The sequence below is a fragment of the Mercurialis annua genome, linkage group LG7 (assembly GCF_937616625.2).
Source record: "Mercurialis annua linkage group LG7, ddMerAnnu1.2, whole genome shotgun sequence".
NCBI lineage: Eukaryota > Viridiplantae > Streptophyta > Magnoliopsida > Malpighiales > Euphorbiaceae > Mercurialis > Mercurialis annua.
In genome coordinates this window covers 35,240,832-35,262,563 of record NC_065576.1, presented here as the reverse complement: position 1 = coordinate 35,262,563, position 21,732 = coordinate 35,240,832, and the positions used below count along the sequence as shown (strand labels likewise).

Genomic DNA, 21,732 nt, shown 5'->3' with positions numbered 1-21,732 from the left:
TAATTATTTTTTCTTATTTCAAAAGTTCAAAGCCACTGAAGATACTTTTCAGTTGCTTTGAAACAATTTCTAATAACTTCTACTTCATCATCCACTGACATAGCCATCTACTTAGAATAATATAAAAGCTAGATTACATAAAATAAAATGTGGTATGAATGGCCCTTTGCAAGTCAAAATTTACTTCCATATCAAAAAGAAAACAAGCCATTCATTTACGCAACCATGCTACCCATTTCACATTCCAACACAACAATGGTTCTATTAAAATTAGACAAAATAAATAAATAAACTTGTTTGCTACAAAAATTAGACAAAAAATTAATAGTTCTACCAAATTAGACAAACAAAGAAATAAACCTAAATACACCTCATAAACTAAAGTCATAACTATAAAGACACATCATCTTCAACAATATAATAATTTCATAGGCTAAGCAAACAAAGAGCACAAAAGTTAAATTTAAACAAATGGAGCCTTAAATCCTATAAGGTTGCAACAACTTATCGTGATCGGCCAAAGACACTTCAAATGTTTAATTTGTTTTGCCAATAACTACCAATTAGTACAATGCACAACTATCACTCAGTAGAGCATTAGTAGAAAATGAGATTTAAAGAAAGCTAAACATGATTATATTATGATGCACAATCCAATAAAAATGCAGTTTTTCCTTGAACTGGAGATGTCCTATAATCAAGAAAGAAAAATAAATTATTTTCATGAAAATTTAATGGTGAACATTGAAATATAAGCTCTGCACTCCAAGCCATGAGTCGTTAGAAATAGCAACTCAATTGCCTAATTTCAGTGAGCAATTCCAGATCAAATGAGGGAAAAAAAATAAGTTGTGCATCAGCAAAACTCCAATCACAAATCAATTCAAATAGCTATTTAAGTAAATCATCTTAAATAAGCTATTGCAGATAAAACAAATCAAAAATAAATTGAACAAAAACTAAAAATCATAACAAAAACAGCAAGAAAATCAGCTAAAAATTGAAAATAATGTTGTTGGTTGAAGGAGAATTCTAGTATCTGTAAACATGGTAATTCCCCAAAATAAGAATAATGAGCATATATTAGATAGAAAATACAGTAATATGTAAACCCCAAGCAGACATTGTCAAGAAGTATCTAATTATTCATAATCACATAAACTAACCTTGCACATGCCAAATAATTAGTGCGTACAGTTGACATAACATATATTAACTAAATGATTCAATTTTAATATAGTTGAGATTAAAGATAAACAAAAAAAAAAAACAAATAAACTTAAAATAAAAAAAATTGCATAATTTTAAAACTTTAGAGTTTAGAAACATACAAAACGAAATTAAAATCAAACTAGAATCTTAGGGTCTAAAGATATAGTCTGACCATATGTATGTGACTATGTTATTTATTATCCTCTCTTCTTCTTTTGCATCAACATTTCTATTAACATGCTCAGTTCCAATCACCTGATCTTCAAATTGTATTATCTCATTATCAACTTCACGTAAAATATCTTCATCTGGGTCATACATCATAAGAAAGTTGTGTAGAATACAACAAGCAAGTACGATATTAGTAAGTGTATCAATATCATATTTTTCCTCTGCTCCACTAGCTATAATAGGAAATCTTTTTTTCAATACTCTAAAAGCCCTTCCAACCGCATTACGCAAAGCAGCGTGTCGTTGATTAAAAAGTTCTTTTGAATACTCAAGAGGACGATGAAAATACTCCTTTAGATGGTATCTAGTGCTTCTAAATGAGTAATAAATCCAGACTTTAAAGAATAGCCATCATCCACTAGATAAAACTTACCTATACATAAATTAGAAGCTTTGATTTAATATTCAACTAACTGAAGATAGAGAATTAGAATTAGAAATAGAGTATTATAGAAATTATTATTAGGAACATTCAAATTATCTTCTCTAATTAAAATAGTTTCAAGTATCTTTGAGTCTGAAGCCGACCCTTCCCAACCCGGTAGAACATAGGTATATTTCACGTCAAAAGTACAGGCAGGAAGAATATTCATTGTTGATACTCCTTTTCTTTCTCTATATCTCGTCACATCTCCTTTTGAAACTTTAACCCGAATATGAGTGCCATCAATAGCACCGACACAATTCTTATATAAGTAAAGCTTATAAGAATACTAGTTATATTTTTGTAATAGTTATACATCCAAATTACTTACTAACCTGAAAAAGGATAAAGTCTTCCTCAACAATTCATTATATCTGAAGGAATTACAGAACCATCTGGTTGCACTAGATATTCATCTTCTAAAGATATTATTGCTCTAAGAACTTGGTGAAAATGACGGCTTATAGTTTTCCCACTCCAATGAAAGAAAAGGTTAACAACACTGACCTTTATATTATGAGATAAAATGTGCAAAAAAATTTACAACTTGTTCCACAACGGTACTAAATCTAGTATCTCTAAGAATTTTTTTTTGTTTTGAAATGTTGACTAATGCTTTAAATGCACCAGGCCTTACACATATGACATTTTTAGAATCTGGGTTATTTTCTATTTGCCACATTAGCTCTTGTCGAACAAGTTGTCTCCTAGTATAAGAATATGTCAATGGCCTCTCCATAAATCGACAAATGTGAATTAAAAAGGCTAAATAATAAGCATATCCATCAAAAGTAGCTATTGCATTCCTTTGTGGATTCCTCATATTTCTTGACATTGGAGTAGCAAAACAGTTAATAGCCTAACATATAAAATACACATCTAAGTATATCTTACACTACAAAATCACAGAACACAGACCACATACCACAAAAATATAATATTACACACTAAATATCTATGTTCCATAATCAATTTAAAAATCAAACAGATCCTATGCATATATATTTTAAAAACAAAATAAGATTTCATATAAGTGGTTAATCCAAAAGATAAGTAAATAAATATTTTTCATATTTGGACTTTTTTCTTTCAATTTAACAAAATTAAGGACAAATTTATGAAAAAAAAAGATCTAAAACTTAAAAAATTACCATAAAAATAGCTAACTGCAAATTTCTTTTAAACATAACATTAAACATATAGTGTTCACATCTATACCCATAAATTATAATGATTAAATCTAAGAACCATCAAGCTAATTCATCAGATCTATATAATTAGTGAAATAGGATAAATAGAAACAACAAATAAATAATTTTTTAACATCTGATCTAAACAAACCAAATAAATCCACACAAACCCATAAAATTTGTACCTTACTTTGTTGTAGGATGTGAAATCGATGAAGATAACAAAATCGATGAAGATGGTTGAAGAGATTGTAGCTTAGGAGATTTTCATATTGCGAGAGAAAGAAATTTTGAAATCTAAAATTTGTCCAGAGTGTTAGATGAAGATGAAAGGATATTAGATATTTCTTTACAAAAAATGAGGTTATTTTAGTCAATATAACAAAATATGTTTACCTCCGTGTGATTCATTTTAAAATATAATATAAAATTTCAAATAAATTCTATAAATAAAACAAACACAAAATATGCAGAATTTCAATTGACTTCCAAAAAAATTTGGGATTGATTTGAACCAAACGCAACCTTAACATATAGCTCAAATGACTATCATTACAAGCACATGACAGAAAGTTAACATATAGTGGTCGATTTCTTATAAATAACAAAATAATTTAAATTTTATTCTTTTTGTATGAAAACAAAAAAAGATTTTGTACTCACATAATTGAAATTTTTATAACATTAACGATAAAATATAAAACTGGAGCCAAATGTAAATAAAATTGATTTTAGATGTTTATCATCTTTAATGACACATATATTTATTTTTTATAGCAACTTATGATTTTGATGTCATTAATTATCTGAGATTAAATTGAATTGTTATTAGCCTTTAAATTAATTTGGAGTACACGGTGTCGATTGAAACAATTTTAATTTGATTTGGACATTAAATTTCAAACATTCAAATCATTTAAACAAGATCGGGATGTTTAAACATCAATTTAAACATATAAGATTATGAATACTTTTGAACTGATTGAGTGTATGGGCTCGGGTATTGATAACGTACTAGGGGAACGTCAAATTTTTTAATACCTCTTTAGATAAGTATCTATAAAAGGTTAAAATATTTTTGAAAATACAACGTCAAAGTTTGTTTATGAAAAATATAATTTGTACTTTCTTTTTGCAAAAATATTTTTTGTTATTCTCAAAAATATTTTTTTAATCTAAAAAATACGATTTTGGTTAACAAGTGGTATACTAACAAATTACTAACGATAAATTAAAAGATAATTTATGTTTTAAATGCATAATTTAAGTTTACTAAAAATTTATTAACGCTATACTAAAAATTAATTAACTATAAATTTATCAGCGATTTACTCACGGTTGACTAACGTTATCCTATATTAATTTTTTTTAAAAGTACAGTTTGTTTAAAATACACAATTCAAGTTTGGCAATGGTTTACTCACGATCCATTAACAATAAATTCAAAATGAACTTTATTACAGGTTTACCAACGATTAACCAAACGTTTACTAACAATATAAAAAAAAATTGTTGGTGTTAGTAAACCACTGGTTAACCAACAAACCATTACAGATACACTAGTGAAAAAAAAATTACATTAGAAAATTAAAAGCATCATTGTAGGACAACCAACATTTTATCCAAGATAAACCATTGATTAATCAACATCAATCTACACCTATCAATTAAACCAAATAAACTTACATCATTGCTAATCCCAATTAAAATAAAAAGACAACAGCCACGACCATGCCAACAACAAAAACAACAACTACAGTTAAACGACCGGCGAGAATTTGTTGTTGTATGAGCGGCATCTGAGAATTCAATAGAAAATTATTATTTCATTTTTGTGAGAAATAAAATAATCGGTGAGCAGAAGATGAGAACAACGGCGGCCGGTAGATCGTTTGTCTATTGTGCCTCTTATGTCATTTTTGATCGCGGCTGTTCCGGCGAACTTTGTGCAGTCAAAACCCTAATCATGACCATCTTTACCATCCTCCTCCGCCTCCTCACTGCCTTATCTCCTTATCCTCCGCTTCAACAATTTCATCCCCAATTTGAAGAAACAACCAGCGGCAAAGAAAACAGCGATAGGAAGATAAAAATAGAACACGGCTGAAAGTGAAACAAAAACACAAAAACAACGGCGGTGGCAACAGAGGAAGAATGACAGTGGCAACAGAAGAAGAACAGAAATGGCAACCGGTGGATCGGCGAAAACTTTTTAATTTTGAAGAAAATGAAGGAGTATGGTTGGATTTAATTAATACATTACCTAAGAGTCTGCATTTATGAAAATGGAAATGTTAAAAATGAGAAAGAAAAGTAAACACAACATTTTTCAAAAATGAAACTTGACCCGTAATGTTGAGAATAAAATGGTATATTATAGTATATTATGTAACTAAGTGAAATTTTAAATCTAACTAAGTCAAACAATATACTAGGGCCGACTCATAAACCCAAACCAATGCTAAAGCTCGAAAAACACAAACCTCATTCTAGGGAGATCCACAAGCCAAAGAAACAATCATCAGGAAATACCGAGATACATGTTAACTATATCTCAGGCCTAGAGATCAATAACACAAGAAATTCTATGACGATCACACCCTTTACAATCAAGACACATGTAAGTCATGTAGTATATAAGGGATAATCATATATGGCACATTAACATAGGGACAGCGGAAGATTCTCTGATAGAGGCATATTCCCTCGCCATCCACGTTTAACATAAACTTCTTTCATCCATGATAGAAAGGCCAACTCGGCCTAAAATCTAGGAGGAACACCTCATCAATATGAAAATCAAAGATCTCATGGTAAGAGGGTCACCTATATGAACCATCTTATGACAAGTCCTAAGATATTTCTTTATCTATTCTCACATTCACTTATCTTTTTATTATCTTTTCTTTCTTCCATAAAATACTAACTTGATTGTCAAATGAACGTGTGAAAACCTCCTTCTGACATTCTTTTTGACTGTTGTTCTTGGTTTTCAATTTATTCAGTTGTTGTTAAGCTATGAGGCCGTAAAACTCATGCTTTCAGATTCTTCATAGTGGAGATTCGTCCCCCATCTTTGAAGAAATCAGTTTTTTCGTTGGTAGGCTGGATGATTCAAAGGTTATGCCCGAAAATAATTTTACTGCTTTTTTTTGGGATATTGGAAAAACAAATTATACCATTTCAATTTTGTAACGGTTTAATCCCAATATTCAAAACATTACAAAACAAGTCATAATCATTCCATTTTTTTGCATTTTGTAGCCCAAACTATTTTCCGGCAAATTTTTACATACGCGACAGCCATATTAGAAACATATATTGATATATTAAATCCTAACATTCTAAAAATGTTACAAATAAAATGATAACATTTTGTGTTCTTACACTTTATAGCCTAAAAAAGATGACAAAATTGCCGAAAAATTAGTTGAGGCTACAAAATGTAAAAATAGAAAAAGTTGGGATTTATTTTATAACGTGCTGAATATTGAAATTAAATCGATATATAGTTGAAACGTTAAGATTTATTTTGCGAATACCTCTTTTATTTTATAAATGAAAATGTCTGATTGTATTTTGATAACTAGTTTAGCCCTTGGATAGTGGACTGTTGGTCAATGAAAAGTCGTCGGTGCCATCAATTTATGGGCCTGGCCCATGAATAACACTTCCAGGCCTACTCCCAATTTTCAGTCAACAATTCATGGTATTATCTCGCATATGAGATCCGTTTATAAAGTTTCATAGTTGAACTATATATATCATCTCCATCCCAATCAACACACAAATTTTCTGCAAAGATGAAGCTCATTTCTGCATCAATTTTGCTTTTCATAGCCTTGTTTGCTTTCGGTAATCACTTAATTATTTTATTTGCTTCACATTTACTTGATCTAATTCGTTTAGTTAGTAATTGCCAGTTCTTCATATTCTGTTTTTTTTTTCATTTTCTCAGTTTCAGCAAAGAAATCAGGCGATGTAACTGAGTTACAGATTGGTGTTACGGTATAATTTAGTTCATTTTTTAATTTACCCATCTCATATTTACTGCTCTAATGTTGTGTTGATGAGGCTATGATTTATTTAAAATATTGCATTATTTTTTTAATTTCGGATACATTTTTAGGGTTTAATTTTGAGCTTCATTTATCAGAACCTATTTGTCGCTTCTAACGGCGGTTTTACTGTATCTTAATTAACTGCATTCTGTCTCGTGTTTACTATTGCAGCATAGGCCTGAATCTTGTGAGATCCAAGCTCATAAGGGGGATAAAATTAAAGTTCACTACCGAGTAAGTGTGATTGCAGCTTTAGTTGGATTGTTAATTTGTGTAATTATGTCTGTATCTAGTTTGCGGTTACTAGGTATCGTTTTAGAATGATGAAGTTACTTTTGCGATGACTAGATTGATAAAATTCAACCTTTCAAAGCTTTATTAGCTTTAATGTAGTTTGTTGTAGTCTTTGAACTGGAAATGCTTTCTAGCTCTAGACAATGTAGTAATTGACCGAGTCGGAAACTGATGGTCATCGACTCCATAGTTCTTTCTTGAACATAAGCATTTTTGAAGGGAAAAGACTTATTGAGGCACATGCTAAATGGTCAATATCATTTGTTTTCTGTTTATCGATGATAGGTCAAAAGATTTTATCATACACTTGCATTTATGTTCTACTTAATTGACTACTTTCTTTGTATCTCTCTATCATTTTCTTTTCCTATTTATTTCCATTCTATCTTACACCAAAGCCTAATTAATTCCATTTCTGCAGTCGCGTTTCTTGACTTACATCATCTGCGGTTCTCAATTTGCAGGGAAAACTCACTGATGGAACTGTTTTTGATTCCAGCTTTGAAAGGGGCGATCCAATTGAATTTGAGCTTGGTGGAGGCCAAGTCATCAAAGGTATGTGATGCACTGAAACCTACTCGGTGCTTTCACGAACTTGAGTCTTGTGTACTTGATCCCATACAGTGATGCATATATAAATAGCTATTGAAAGTACACTACTGCTCTTGCAAAATGTAATCAACAAGATCATTGACACGTAAATTTCACTATTGCAGGATGGGACCAAGGACTCTTAGGAATGTGTGTGGGTGAGAAAAGAAAGCTAAAAATCCCTGCCAAACTTGGTTATGGTGCTCAAGGTTCTCCACCTAAGATTCCTGGTAATGGACTATATCATAATATGTATTTAGTTTCTTAGCTTGCTATCAAATTTACTTTCTAAAGCGTGGTGATTACTGATTAGATGCCTTGTGGTAAGTAAAGTAGTCTAGTGTTTGACATCGTTGAAAACAAGATGTATATGTTCTAATTGATCAAGAGATCGTTTAATTCAATCTTTGACTGAACGCTTTGTTAAAATCCTGAACTGTGGGTCTTGGGATGGCGATGCATTATTTTGTAGTTATAAATTATAGTCTTGTACTATTTCAGTCATTTTACAGAGCTGAACTGTATAATATATTTTTGGAGATATAATTTTTACCGATATAATATATCTAAAGTTGTCATTAACTCAATATGATGTGTTTCGACAATTTCAGGTGGAGCTACGCTGATATTTGAAACAGAGCTTGTAGCAGTTAATGGGAAACCATCAAATGGAGAAGATACAACAAGTGACAGTGACCTCTAGTCACTAGTTAGGGCAGTGGCTAGTCAGTTTTTTTACTCGTTATAATCTTCCTGGTCGCATTTTTTCACTTTACAAATCAACAAAAGTGAATGTTTTGGTTGTTTAAGTTTTAGATTTCAGATGTTTCTCTCCCTCGATTAACCAGGCTTTCGTTTGTTAATGAAAATCTTGGAGTTGTTCAGAAGTGATGATGTGCATTTAGCTAATTCTGTATGGTTGCAGTCCTGGGAAAGCAAACAGAAGGAAGCGACTTGGGTGCTAACAACTGCCAGCAACAATTTGTTTGCAATGGATCAAATACTTGGTCTATTTGGGTATTTTGCATGTGGAATGTGTGCAAAAGGCGAAACGAATCTTCAACTTTGATTTGGTTTAGGATTGAAATTAATATAAGAAAATAAAAATATTTCAGTTCACTTCTATAAACTGAACCCAAAAACCGGATTGAACAAAATAAATAAATAGAAAATTACACCAAATCACTAAAATTTCAAAATTTTATATTAATGACCTAACTTTTCACTTTTTATAGAAATGGCTCTTTTTTTAAAATTTATTTTCATAGTATACCTCAATTTAGTTTTATTACTTTTATAACCTCACATAATGATAGAGTTTAAAGTAAAGTTAATGGGTTGAAAAAATTTTGATTTTGATTTTGGTTTTCAATTCCACCTTGGTGTAGCAATTTTTTCAATTTTACTCTATTTCGGATTTTTGGTTTTCAAGATATCTTATGGAAGTAAAGTAACATATGTAGCAGAGAAATATCTGAAAGAGAATAGCTCACTTTAAAGAAATTCAAGGCATAAGAGCTAGATATATAGGAAACTCAAGTTGAAGGGGTCGCCTCTCATAGCAAAAATAATGGCAGAACTATCCCAACCAGCATGAAGTTGCCAATTCTGCCAACATATAACGGGAAAGGTGATCCAAGAGGCCATGTCTCTATATTCTACGCAACGATGAGTATACTAAATGTGACCGATGCTATCACGTGCAAAGTTTTCCTCGACTATGCCCTAATTGGCGAGATAAGTAGTTGGAAAAATAGCCTTATATTCCATTAGTCTTATAGATCAGTCCTACGAGGAGGTTTCAAATCGAAGAGAGCTCGCATAGTTGGCTCCCTAGAGACTATGTGTCTCGTCTTCTATAACTTCTTCATTTGGTATGTTCCATTCATAGAGAAATCAAAACGGGGAATATGTCCTACGTATAAGGGCGATTTAGTAAAGTTATCGTTGAAAAAGGTGATCACGTGTAGGATGTTCGGTAGAAGTGCCAAGCCACACAAAAGAGTATACCCATCGAATGAAGCTTTGACGTGAGGACCAAGTACCATTTTGAGTCCTATGGTCGTATTCTAGTTATCCGGATGTAAAATTCATCCTAAATCAAAGTGCAACAACGTGTTTTTGATTGATCAAAGCGTAGAAGCTCTATTTGATCAGTATAAGTGATTGAATTGTGTGTGTGTGTGGTTCAACTAAGAGTGTACAAAAATTAGGGTTTATATTCTTTTTTCAATTATGTGTATATCTCTGTGCTTAATTTAATTGCCACCACTTTTTAGGGTTCATAATAATATTGTTTATAGTGGTTGAATTAGAATTAGAGTTATGTGTTAGGATTAAGTTAAAACTCGATCTTTTAATTATCAATTAAATTTGTATTAATCAGTATGCCATGAATAAGGCGGCAAAAAGGATGTTTTAGTCCTTGAAAGTGCTAAAAAGGGCTTTCAAGGTTACTTATGTTTGATTTTGGCCAATTTAGTCCATCAAACCTACAAATCAGCCTATAAACTTTTAAGACATTATAATTAATTCAATTTTTTATACTTTTATCACAATTTCTTTGGATTTTTATGGGCTAACTATGATAGATTACGCTTAAATCCTTCAAATTTGTCGATGTGCATTGATATGGTCCGTTTGAATTCTAACAGCAGATTGCTAATTCGTTATCTGAATGAGTGTCTCTGAAAATTGATGAACGCTTCAGTCTTTTATCATTTTTCTATCTCTAAAAAAGAGGTGTCTATAAATATCCACTAAATCTAGTGGAAAAAAAGTCTCGACCGAATGGGTTTTGGAAGAATTGGAGTGAACACGTGTTCACACTAGCAGGGGCAGCAGTGTCTTGGAAATCCTCAAAACAAACTGTAATTGCCAGATCCACTATGGCATCTGAGTTTATTGCGTTGGATAAATCTGGAGAGGAAGCCGAATGGCTCCGTCAGTTCTTAGAGGATATTCCGAAGTGGCCGAAGCCAGTGCCAGCAATATGTATACATTGCGATAGCCAATCAGCTATTGGTCGGGCACAAAACTTTGTGTATAATGGTAAGTCTCGACATATACGACGCAGACATAATACCATTAGACAACTACTCTCAACTGGAATTATTACTATTGACTATGTAAAGTCAAAGGATAATATTGTGGATCCGCTAACCAAAGTGTTAAATCGAGAGTTAGTTTATAAATCATCGGGGGGAATGGGATTAAAGCCTATAGTAAAACGGATCAATACAATAGAAACCCAACCTAGTTGACTGGAGATCGCAAGATCTAGGTTCGAAGGAACAACGTAAATTGTAAAGACCCATTACGATCACTGTGGGGGTTACCCCAACCTATTCCTATGATGCAAAACAGTGAAACCTGTAGGGAAAGGATAAGCTATTAGCTTTTAATGATTCTTATATCGAATTCATTGGGATTCGAATGAGTAGAGTAATGCGGGTTACTCATATGAATACTCAAATAAGAAATCACCTATGTGAGAGAGAAGTGGGGCCGTTTTAGAGAAGAATTGTTAAAGGCTCAATTCTTCAGAAACTCTTACAGAACCAGGTAGATGATTCATGGCCAAAATGAACATAACCATAAGAACCAAATTATGTTAGGAAGAATATTGTGTGAGATATATTGCCGTTTACACAAACGGTTAAAATAGTTCAAGGATAATCAAATTTACTATTCCACCAATAAGCTAAGTATATTCTCTCGAGTGAAGGTTCAAAGGATAACACCTACTTATCCTATGCTATATCCGACCGTTGAACTCTATCCGTGTCGGTTTTCTACTTCATCAATTTCATTCATGTGGGGGATTGTTGGAAAATATTAAACATGGGAGTTAAAAAGACATAATTATTTGTCATTTTAATGTTTAATTTTGAGATGGACCTACTATCCGAAAGTATCGGATCTTGGTGGTTTTGTATTATCTACCATGAGTAGATCAAAACCGTATATTATATGCTCAAAATAGTTCAAAGGGTGAATGAGAATTGATGCTCAAAAGTCACACCTTGAAAAATGAATTTGAAAAGGAAATTATCCATTCCCACATTGGTTGGGAAACTTCACTTAATATGGTTTATATTGAATTATTCATTAGCTTAGTTACAAGCTAGTGAGCCTAAGGGCTCACAATTCAATCATCCAATTTCAAGGGATAATGGGTGTGCGCTCGATCAGTACACACGAATGCAACGATAAAACTAGCCTCGTGCAAGTTTTATTTTGCATTTTTAATTTTCTTTTTAAATTACATAACACCCGGTTTATTTTTTATTTTTTAACTTATCAATTTAAATTTTGTAACTTGTTATTTAAAACTTGCTATTTAAATTTTGTAACATGTCTCCTTTATTATAAAGGAGATGCATGTTATGGAATTTTGATGGCTATATAAAGCCATCAATTTCAATGTAAAAAGATCATCCAATTTTTTTTTAATTTTCCTCTCCAAAATTTTCATTATTTGTGATAGAGTTCGGACGATAATTCTGGTTCGTTGAGAACAACGCTTCAGTGTTGTTGCGTTTCGTTTTATCTTGGGAAACAATTGCAATTCACATACGGTGAGGGAAAATCTGTTTTAAGGAAAGCGTGTGATACACGTGACTCGACTCGTTTTAGTTACATTTTCTATTTTAATTGAATTTACTATTTTTATTTATTGTTTATACTATCAATAAATTATTATTTCTGTCTGCGTATTGTTTTTCCTAACAATTTAATTTACGAGGAAAGTTTTAATTTTTTTAATCTCCAGATCAGTATATATAATTTTATATTAATAATTTTCAAAGCAAACTCTATCACTTTTTGAATTTGAACCGGTTAAAGTATCATGACCAAACATGACTCAATATTAAATTTAAAGATTCGAGTGTTGAATTATCTTCGTGCAAATAAATTTTAAAAATATTTTTAAACGGTTTTAATTTTTTTTCTTAAAATATAATTTATAACTGTTTTAAAAATAATTTTTAAAAAGTAATTTCTAGCGGTTTAAATAATTTTTAAAACAAATTTAAATAAATTTTGAGAGTATGAATAAAAATATTAAAATAAAAAAGTCAAAAAATAAAATTTTAAAATGGAAGTATAAATTATAATTTACAAATAAAATAAAGAATGGAGTATTTTTTCACAAATTGTCTTCAAATTATGAGCCGTAAGATAAACATACTAAATCTCAGATAACAACTCTCTGGAACCATCCCGACCCTTTATTCAAACCCCATCATCTTTAAAACCCTGCTGGAAGCCTCTAGAACCTTTTTTTATTTCTTGCCTCTTTCACTCACGCATTATAAATTCCCCCTACTCTTACACTCCGTTAGCTCAAGAAAGCCTTCGATAACAATTTCCGTAACATTTCCGTTCACTCTCTCTCTAAAAATCACTCAATGGAAGACGATTTTGATATTCCGACCGGCGAAGAAATGATGATGAACGATGACATGGATCTTCCCGACGTGAGCTCCGGTCTGAAAGTGGGCGAGGAGAAGGAGATCGGAACTCAAGGATTGAAGAAGAAGCTTCTTAAGGAAGGTGACGGGTGGGATACTCCTGATAACGGCGATGAAGTTGAAGGTATTATATTAATGATTCGGAATTTTATTTGATTTTATTTTAATTTGATGTGATTCTGATCATTTGATTGTTTGTGTTTTCAGTTCATTACACTGGGACTTTGCTCGACGGAACTCAGTTCGACTCTAGTCGGGATAGAGGGACGCCTTTTAAGTTCACTCTCGGACAAGGTAACTAGCATTTTTTGCATTATATTATTAAAGAGTGTTTATCTCAGACAATAGTTGTGTAATCTTATTTTATAACAAGTCAATGAGCATCTGCGATGGAGATTTTAATTATTGTTAATTTTTTATTATTAAATATTTCAATATGACAGCTGAGGAGTTTGTTGCACGAATGATATTGCGTTGTATAACTACTTTGGTTCTGAATTTTATGGCTAACTCTAACTATGGAGTATAGAGGTGATAGCTGTGCTTGTGTTTATCTTCTTCGTTTAATGGCATTACTTATTTTCAGTTGCACTCGAGCTGCTATTGAACTATCTTTGAAACTGTATTTACCGTTACAGCTGCTTAGAAAGTCTGCTGAGAAGTAAATAGAATTTAGTTGAAAAGGTGAATTGTGTGATACCTTAGAGCTTTTTTTTTAATGTTTAACGTGACATTTTCTTTGCGTGGTTTATTACTGATTTTGTTAAACTAGAGTTTATTGAGTATTTGGAAGATATGAATTCTGTCCATTATTCTTTCAAACTAGAGTTTATTGAGTATCTGGCTATTATGGATATGATGTAATTACAGTAAAAGGTTTGAGCAGGAAGATAAATGGCGGGTTAGCTATGGATGTAGCCGGAATTAAAAGGAGAGGGCCCCTTGTCTTTGTCTGAGTAATTGCAATTTGACTATCGCAACCTCTCCGAAAACAAAATAAAAAGTTGTATTTTTTCTTTGGGGTTGAACTAAAAGGCGTGGGCTTCATTCTAATATTGAATGTTATGTCTAGAATTCTCCCTATATTAATGCATCCATTGGTTGCCGCCTTTCTTCCTTCCTGCCTTGATCATAATCTTCATTGCTGATCCATTCATATTTACATTTAAGCGACCTTTTCAATGTTCTTTTATTTGTCGTATGATGTTAATTAGTTATTTCCATTATTTCTCTGATCTGTTTGTTGATCCTTAAAATTCATATGTTAGACTGTTTTTTGATTTTGAAGTGAGTTCATCAAGCTATAGTTTAAATTTGCTTGGCTGCTGTTCGTTAGGAAATTTTGAGTGATTAATGTATTGGCATGAAAATGCATCCATATTATATGTGTTCTGAATTCCAAAATGCATCAACTGAACTTGGAATTTTATTTCCTTATCGACAAGAATATTACTTTTAGGTGAAAAAATGATTTCGTGGTGTGTATTTCATCTACTTTTACTGCAGGCCAAGTGATTAAAGGATGGGACCTAGGTATCAAGACAATGAAGAAAAGTGAAAATGCTATATTCACCATTCCTCCTGAGCTGGCTTATGGTGCTTCTGGCTCGCCACCAACTATTCCTCCCAATGCGACTCTTCAGTTTGATGTGGAATTGCTGTCCTGGAATAGTGTCAAGGATATCTGCAAGGATGGTGGGATATTTAAGAAGATTCTTGTTGAAGGAGAGAAATGGGAGAATCCCAAGGATCTTGATGAAGTACATGGTATTTAGTTCTTCAGTCTTGTAGTTTGTTTGGCATAACGATGAAACCTTCTTTAACATGTTTATTGACTATGTTCATTGATTATTCCTATTGTAGTTAAATTTGAAGCTCAGCTTGAGGATGGCACTCCTGTTGCCAAATCTGATGGAGTGGAATTCACTGTGAAAGAGGGTTATTTCTGTCCGGCATTGTCAAAGGCTGTTAAGACAATGAAGAAAGGAGAGAAGGGTCTTCTGACGGTGAAGCCGCAATGTAACGTTTATTTTTTTATAGTTTGTCTTGTTTATTACAACATATTATGTTGCATTGTTCTCACTTTATTGATTTAATTTTTGGCAGATGGATTTGGGGAGAAGGGTAAGCCAGTGTCTGATGGTCAAGGTGCTATTCCACCCAATGCCACACTTCAAATTACCTTGGAATTGGTTTCATGGAAGACTGTAACAGAGGTGACTAATGACAAGAAGGTAATAAAGAAAATACTTAAAGAGGGTGAAGGACATGAGCGTCCAAATGACGGTTCAGTTGTCAAAGGTTAGTACTACATGTCAATTGTAATGCAATTGGAATGTGTCTGTTTTCTAATGGCCAAGATGCCAGTGTCTAATGGGTTCTTCTGCTATGTCTTGCAGTAAAATTGGTTGGGAAATTGGAAGATGGTACAGTGTTTTTGAAGAAGGGCCATGATGATGAGGAAGATCTGTTGGAGTTCAAGACAGATGAGGGTAAAAACAAGTCTTTTTTCTTCAACTTATATGCTCTATTGATATTTGAACATTTATGCGATACTGACTCTGTTCTTTATTGACAGAACAAGTCATTGAGGGGCTTGATAGAGCTGTAGCGGCTATGAAGAAGGGTGAGGTGGCACTAGTGACCATTGCACCGGAGTATGCATTTGGTTCGTTGGAATCTAAGCAGGATTTGGCAGTTGTTCCTCCTAACTCAACTGTTCATTATGAGGTTGAGCTAGTGTCCTTTGTGAAAGAAAAGGAATCATGGGATATGAACACCCAGGAGAAAATCGAAGCTGCTGGTAGGAAGAAGGAAGAAGGCAATGTTTTGTTCAAGGCTGGCAAATATGACCGGGCTTCAAAGAGATATGACAAGGTAATTTGCTCTTTTTGATTTTCTTTTTTGTGATTTTCTTGTTTCTTGGCGTTTGGTAGTCGTCACTGGTCTGATTTTATGGCTTTGTGGACAGGCTGTTAAGTACATAGAGTATGATACTTCATTTAGCGAGGAGGAAAAAAAGCAGGCCAAAGCATTGAAGGTTGCTTGTAACCTCAATTATGCTGCTTGCAGGCTAAAACTGAAACAATACAAAGAGGCAGAAAAATTGTGCACCAAGGTAAGTTGACCACAATAATTCATGTGGTGGTTACTTATTTGACGGCTTTGGTTGCGAATTGCCATATTGATAATATGAACTCATATGGGTGATTTGCAGGTGCTAGAGTTGGAGAGTAGAAATGTAAAGGCTCTGTACAGAAGAGCCCAGGCATACATCCAACTCTCAGATTTAGATCTGGCCGAGTTTGACATTAAGAAGGCCCTTGAGATCGAGCCTGATAATAGGTATGACATTTTCACATGAAGAAATAGTTTATGATTTTCTCTACGACTTAAAGATGCACATGTTAATATTATGGAGCTCATCAATGGTATATATTTGATTTTTACCAGGGATGTGAAGCTCGAGTACAAGTCTTTGAAGGAGAAGAAGCGGGAGTTCAATAAGAAAGAAGCCAAATTTTATGGCAATATGTTTGCCAAGATGAATAAGCTTGGCCCTCTAGACTCTGATGTAAGTATACATTTTATCTCAGGAAAGTTAGAAAATAGGAAATGTTTTGTGGTGGGGTGAAAGTTAAGTCTTCTGGTGAAACTAACTGCAGCTAGTTATATGGTTTACCATCATCATACCTAAGCTTGTGAACTCGATCTTTTATGCGATCTAGATAATTCTTCTGAGGGATTTGAACGGAGTTGCTGAATTAGCGTTCCTACTTGTATCTTTGCTCTTATTTGCTAAAACCTAACGTTTTGGTTTGTTTTGCATTTGTAGAAATCAGCATCGACTGAAGCCGAGCCAATGAGCGTAGACAGCAAGGCATGAGTAGCTAGTGACGTTGATGACCAACTAGGAAATGGAGGAGCAAAATCCTAGCTTTGTTTCTTCTCTTTACAAATTGTGGCTTTACCTTTTTGTATTTCTGAGAAATGTTTGTTATTTATTTGGTAATATTTGAGGTTAGACTTCAGATATAATGGAATGTTCTTGCAAAGCGATTGTGTGAAATGTGACAACGCGAAGTAAATGCCCCAATTTTCTCTTTAGCTTGCATGATGCATCGACACTATTTAGTATTACAAGTAGGTATACTGCGCATTAGGTGGTTGATTAGCTGAGTAGTCTTATGTTATGCCATTAGATAATCTTACAATAAATTGTTCTTTTGCAAGAAAAGCATCCCCCTTAATAAGCTTGTATTGAAAGAACCTCATCATTGTTGGCCTCATATATATGTTTGGTTGGTTATTGAAATAAACAAGAAAATATAGTAGATGGATATTTCATGAGATATTGATTCTATGAAACTGAAGCTTGATTGATAATTTATATGCAATTCTATTATGGGATTCTAAATTCCGACCAGAAATTAGCAATCTTGAAACTTCGATTTTGAACTATGAATTATAAACTATTTTTTTGGATATTGAAATGTCACTCGAAAGAGAGAAGAAAAGATAGAGGAGGTTAGGCCGGACACCGGTGAGAGCTCAAGTAGAATAAAGAAAATGGGGGAGAAAAGAATCTTGAGAAATTAAAGAGAAAAATAAAGAATTCATTTCATTCTATAAGCATGAAAGTCAGCATCAACGATTTCAATTGCAGATATAGTGAGCGAGTCTTGGCTGTATATGCCCGTCCAGTTGACAGCTTAATAAACTTGAAATAATACAATATTATCGACAACAATAGAAAAGCTCGTAATTTTTACTCATAATAATACCTCCCCCTTAAGAAATTTTGTCCACAAGATTTATATATGAAATTGCCTGCAAAGATCAAGCTGAAATTCCCAGGTAGCAGCTTGGAATAGTTGACCATAATCATGGTCTGATTTTTTTACAAGGTAGATGTAGGAACCAAAGTTTTTGCGAACCTGAGAGATCAACTTGCCCATTTGGCTCTGTGCAGCTTCCATTAATTTCTGGTACTGGACACTTCTTGTCATCGCATAATTATTGTATTGCTGCTTCATATGGTTCATTATATCATGCAGAGTAATATCGAACTTCAACCCATCGTTGATGTTATCTTCTGTGTTTTGATATTTGGCTATAACAACTTGTATCTGCTTATAACACTTCTTGCGGAATGCTATGTAATGTCTAAGATTTAAGGTGGCAGAGAAGTCATCATTTTGAGTCTGAGTTTGCGATAACAATTGTTCTTGTGCTTCAACATATTGAGAATTGTTTTCACATATTTGATCATACTTTGTAATCTCTTTCTTGAAAAGATTTTCACAGGGCCCAGAAGATGTCATCAAATGTGCTAATATGTCATTCTTCTTTTTCATCTCCTTCCTTTTCAACTCCTTGAGTATGTCTTCAAGACCTGTCCCTTGGGTTCCAAATGCCTCTAATTGCCTTAAAACTCCGCTTTAGGAACCCCATTATAGCATCCAAAGACATCATTGGTTTAACGACAGTCGGAATAGCAAATTCTATCAGATGAGAATTGACATGAGCGCAGTATTATCCCCCATTGAACGCTCACTTTCAGCATCATTTTTTCTTTTGCTTGTATAAAATTTCCTTCCAAAGAGAGAATTGAATCTGGCAGGTCTATCTCATTCAGCCTCAATCGAGCTAACTCAGAACCTTGCTGTAATCTCTCAACTTGTGTCATGATAATTTCATCGATCACTTTTCCGTATCTATCACCCTCTTTGGGTAAAATCACCATCACCAGTACCAAAAGCACAATGAAGGAAACTTCAATCACCCACCCCAAAAAGATGTACATCCCTCGTTTCCTTTTCTTTGGAGCAGGTTTAGTCACTGCTGATTGTGTCGAGTCTCCATTTCCAACACTATCGAAACTTAAGCCTCTATCGTCATAAAACAATTTACGATCCTCCAACATAGATTATTTGAAATATCAAACAAAGCATCATTGGAATTTCCATTTGAACTAACATTCAATATTCCAAGAGGAGCCATAGCAATGTCCATAATCATAAGTATATTAGAGACAAAAAGTTGCTTCTTTAGTGCTAACAGACTTGATTTTAAGGAAATAAATGGCAAAGAGGGTTGTAATCAAGCAAACTAAAATACTCACAAAACTGATGAGCAGAGGATTTAACATGGCAGTTGACTCACGATTAATCTTGAGAGAGGATATGGAAGCCTCAACAAGAGTGGCATAGAAGTCTATCACCCGTTCATAAAACATTACAACTCCAAGAACATGGACAAAATTATAGGTACGGATTTGACAAACTAAAAAGAAATACAATACTATCGGTAACAATAGAAAAGCTCCTAATTTTTACTCATAACACTGATATAGCAGATTTCGTCTCTTCTTCGATCCCAACGGTTAGCTGACGTGGCAGCCTTTAATTGTGTCTCGAGTGCTGTGCTAAATAAGCAATATGCAAGAAACATTCTTTATGTGCCAAATCCCATCTATGGTCCCAAGAAGTTGTTGGGATCAAATGTTATTGCGGTACATAATCTGTCCGAGTCATCAGCTTATATTGCGTCATGATAGCCTCGGTTCTTATATGTGCTAAAATAGCATGATATATCTATGTTGTTCTGATGTCTGCTTCCATGGTGTTATCGCGTTACTATGGTATCACGGCCCGATCCTCTTAATCGCTTGACTTGGTGATATCCCGTTCAAATGAGGTTGCTTCGCCCCTATGACGTGCTACCACTATGTTATCAGATGATATAAACCTATATTTGCAGCTTTCAATATAACACTTATTTTTATAATTCAGTTAAAAATGATATTTGAAAGTTAGTGAATCATCCACGAGGTAGCGATGTCCCAATATAGGTTTTATAAAGGCAGCAAATCAGACAAAAAATCTAGAAGATAAAATAGAACAAATTTGATCAATACGCATTTAGTTAGATAATACAAAAATTTTGAATGAATTATACAAAGAGAATAATAAAAGAAATTATTATAATTTAATTGTGTAGCTAAGACAATAATTCAGTCACCCATACTTATTCAAAAATTTATAAAATCTCTAGACATAAAAAAAATGTTTGGGATTGAGTATCCAAAAGCGGGAGTTAGAAAGAATTCATTTCATATTGAGACTCATATCTATAATCAACTTGAAAATAAAAAAAATAAAACATCAATAATAGTACAGACCGAAGTAACTAAATATTTTAAAATAAAAGATAGGTCACAAATATAAGAATAAAGTTATTATTTTTAATAAGAAATCGATTCTATTTTTTTTTCATCATTACAAAGAGATTTGATGAGCAAATAAAACTCTTTCATGTTACCCTTTATTAGCTTCCTAACAGCTAAAAACATCTATCTTACTTTCTCAAAATTTTGAAATTAAGTGAGATATCTCCATTATCACATCAGCTAAATGAACATTTTTAGCTTTCTTAGTTTTTTCTGAAATTTGAGAGAGGGTTCTTGAAGTTTTTTACTTTTCCAAATTGATAGTAAATTGTGCTTCATTCCATTTTTGATCCATTGCTTCAGCAGCATCTTGAAATGTTTTAGCGCTATCCCCAATAGTTCAACCATCACATTAGTTCAATTCATGTGTTATCATTTATATGAAGTAGCCATCTTTTTTTTTTTATATCTGAGCGCCTTATTCTATCTATCTAAGTTTTTCTTTGTCTATAGCTCGGTTCAGTACCCCATGATCCGCTTTTAAAAGTGAATGCGAGTAGAAAATTCAGATTGTGAGGGTAAGACTTCTCTCACTTCTTTCGAGCTATTTTTTTTGGGACGGCTCATTTAAATTGGGAAAATAGTCTCGATCTTTCTGGCGTGTAGCTTAAAGATCTTTCTCATAACAAATTCAAACATGTGTTTGGTCTGTTGCTTCCTTACCTAATTTTGATGTTGATTACTCTCCAACGTATGCATACGAAGATATGGATTCTTCTCATTCTTATGAATTCTGATTATTTGGATTTATTATTTATGCTTTTTTTACAACATAATTAGTTCCAAAAAATGGAACTAAACATTTGCATGATTACTTTGTTGTTTGTCCATTGCAAAAAAAAAAAAAAGATATAAAGCAACTAATCTTAAACTCTAACACAAATATGGATGAAAAGGTCTCATTGGGTACTTAATTACTTATACTTATGATCAAGACATGGCAAGAAAGGAGTTGGCTACAATGATCATCTTACATTAGCATTCTTTGCAAATTGTTGAGCATTATGGATTTCAAAAGTTT

General features: G+C 32.9%; 2 protein-coding genes across 2 annotated transcripts; both read left to right on the top strand.

Moving 5' to 3' along the window:
* Positions 1 to 6,802: 6,802 nt before the first annotated feature.
* LOC126657645 (FK506-binding protein 2-like) lies at positions 6,803 to 8,890 on the top strand. Its single transcript, XM_050352356.2, has 6 exons — positions 6,803 to 6,912; positions 7,016 to 7,065; positions 7,290 to 7,352; positions 7,877 to 7,967; positions 8,129 to 8,233; positions 8,615 to 8,890. Exons 1-6 carry the CDS (start codon positions 6,861 to 6,863, stop codon positions 8,704 to 8,706), a joined length of 453 nt encoding a protein of 150 aa, XP_050208313.1. The 5' UTR covers positions 6,803 to 6,860; the 3' UTR covers positions 8,707 to 8,890.
* A 4,398-nt stretch (positions 8,891 to 13,288) lies between these two features.
* On the top strand, positions 13,289 to 17,587 carry LOC126655609 (peptidyl-prolyl cis-trans isomerase FKBP62-like). Its single transcript, XM_050349847.2, has 11 exons — positions 13,289 to 13,604; positions 13,688 to 13,774; positions 14,987 to 15,247; positions 15,344 to 15,499; positions 15,587 to 15,781; positions 15,880 to 15,972; positions 16,059 to 16,357; positions 16,452 to 16,598; positions 16,698 to 16,825; positions 16,934 to 17,054; positions 17,316 to 17,587. The coding sequence occupies exons 1-11, from the start codon at positions 13,418 to 13,420 to the stop codon at positions 17,364 to 17,366; spliced, it is 1,725 nt and encodes a 574-aa protein (XP_050205804.1). The 5' UTR covers positions 13,289 to 13,417; the 3' UTR covers positions 17,367 to 17,587.
* Positions 17,588 to 21,732: the final 4,145 nt, after the last annotated feature.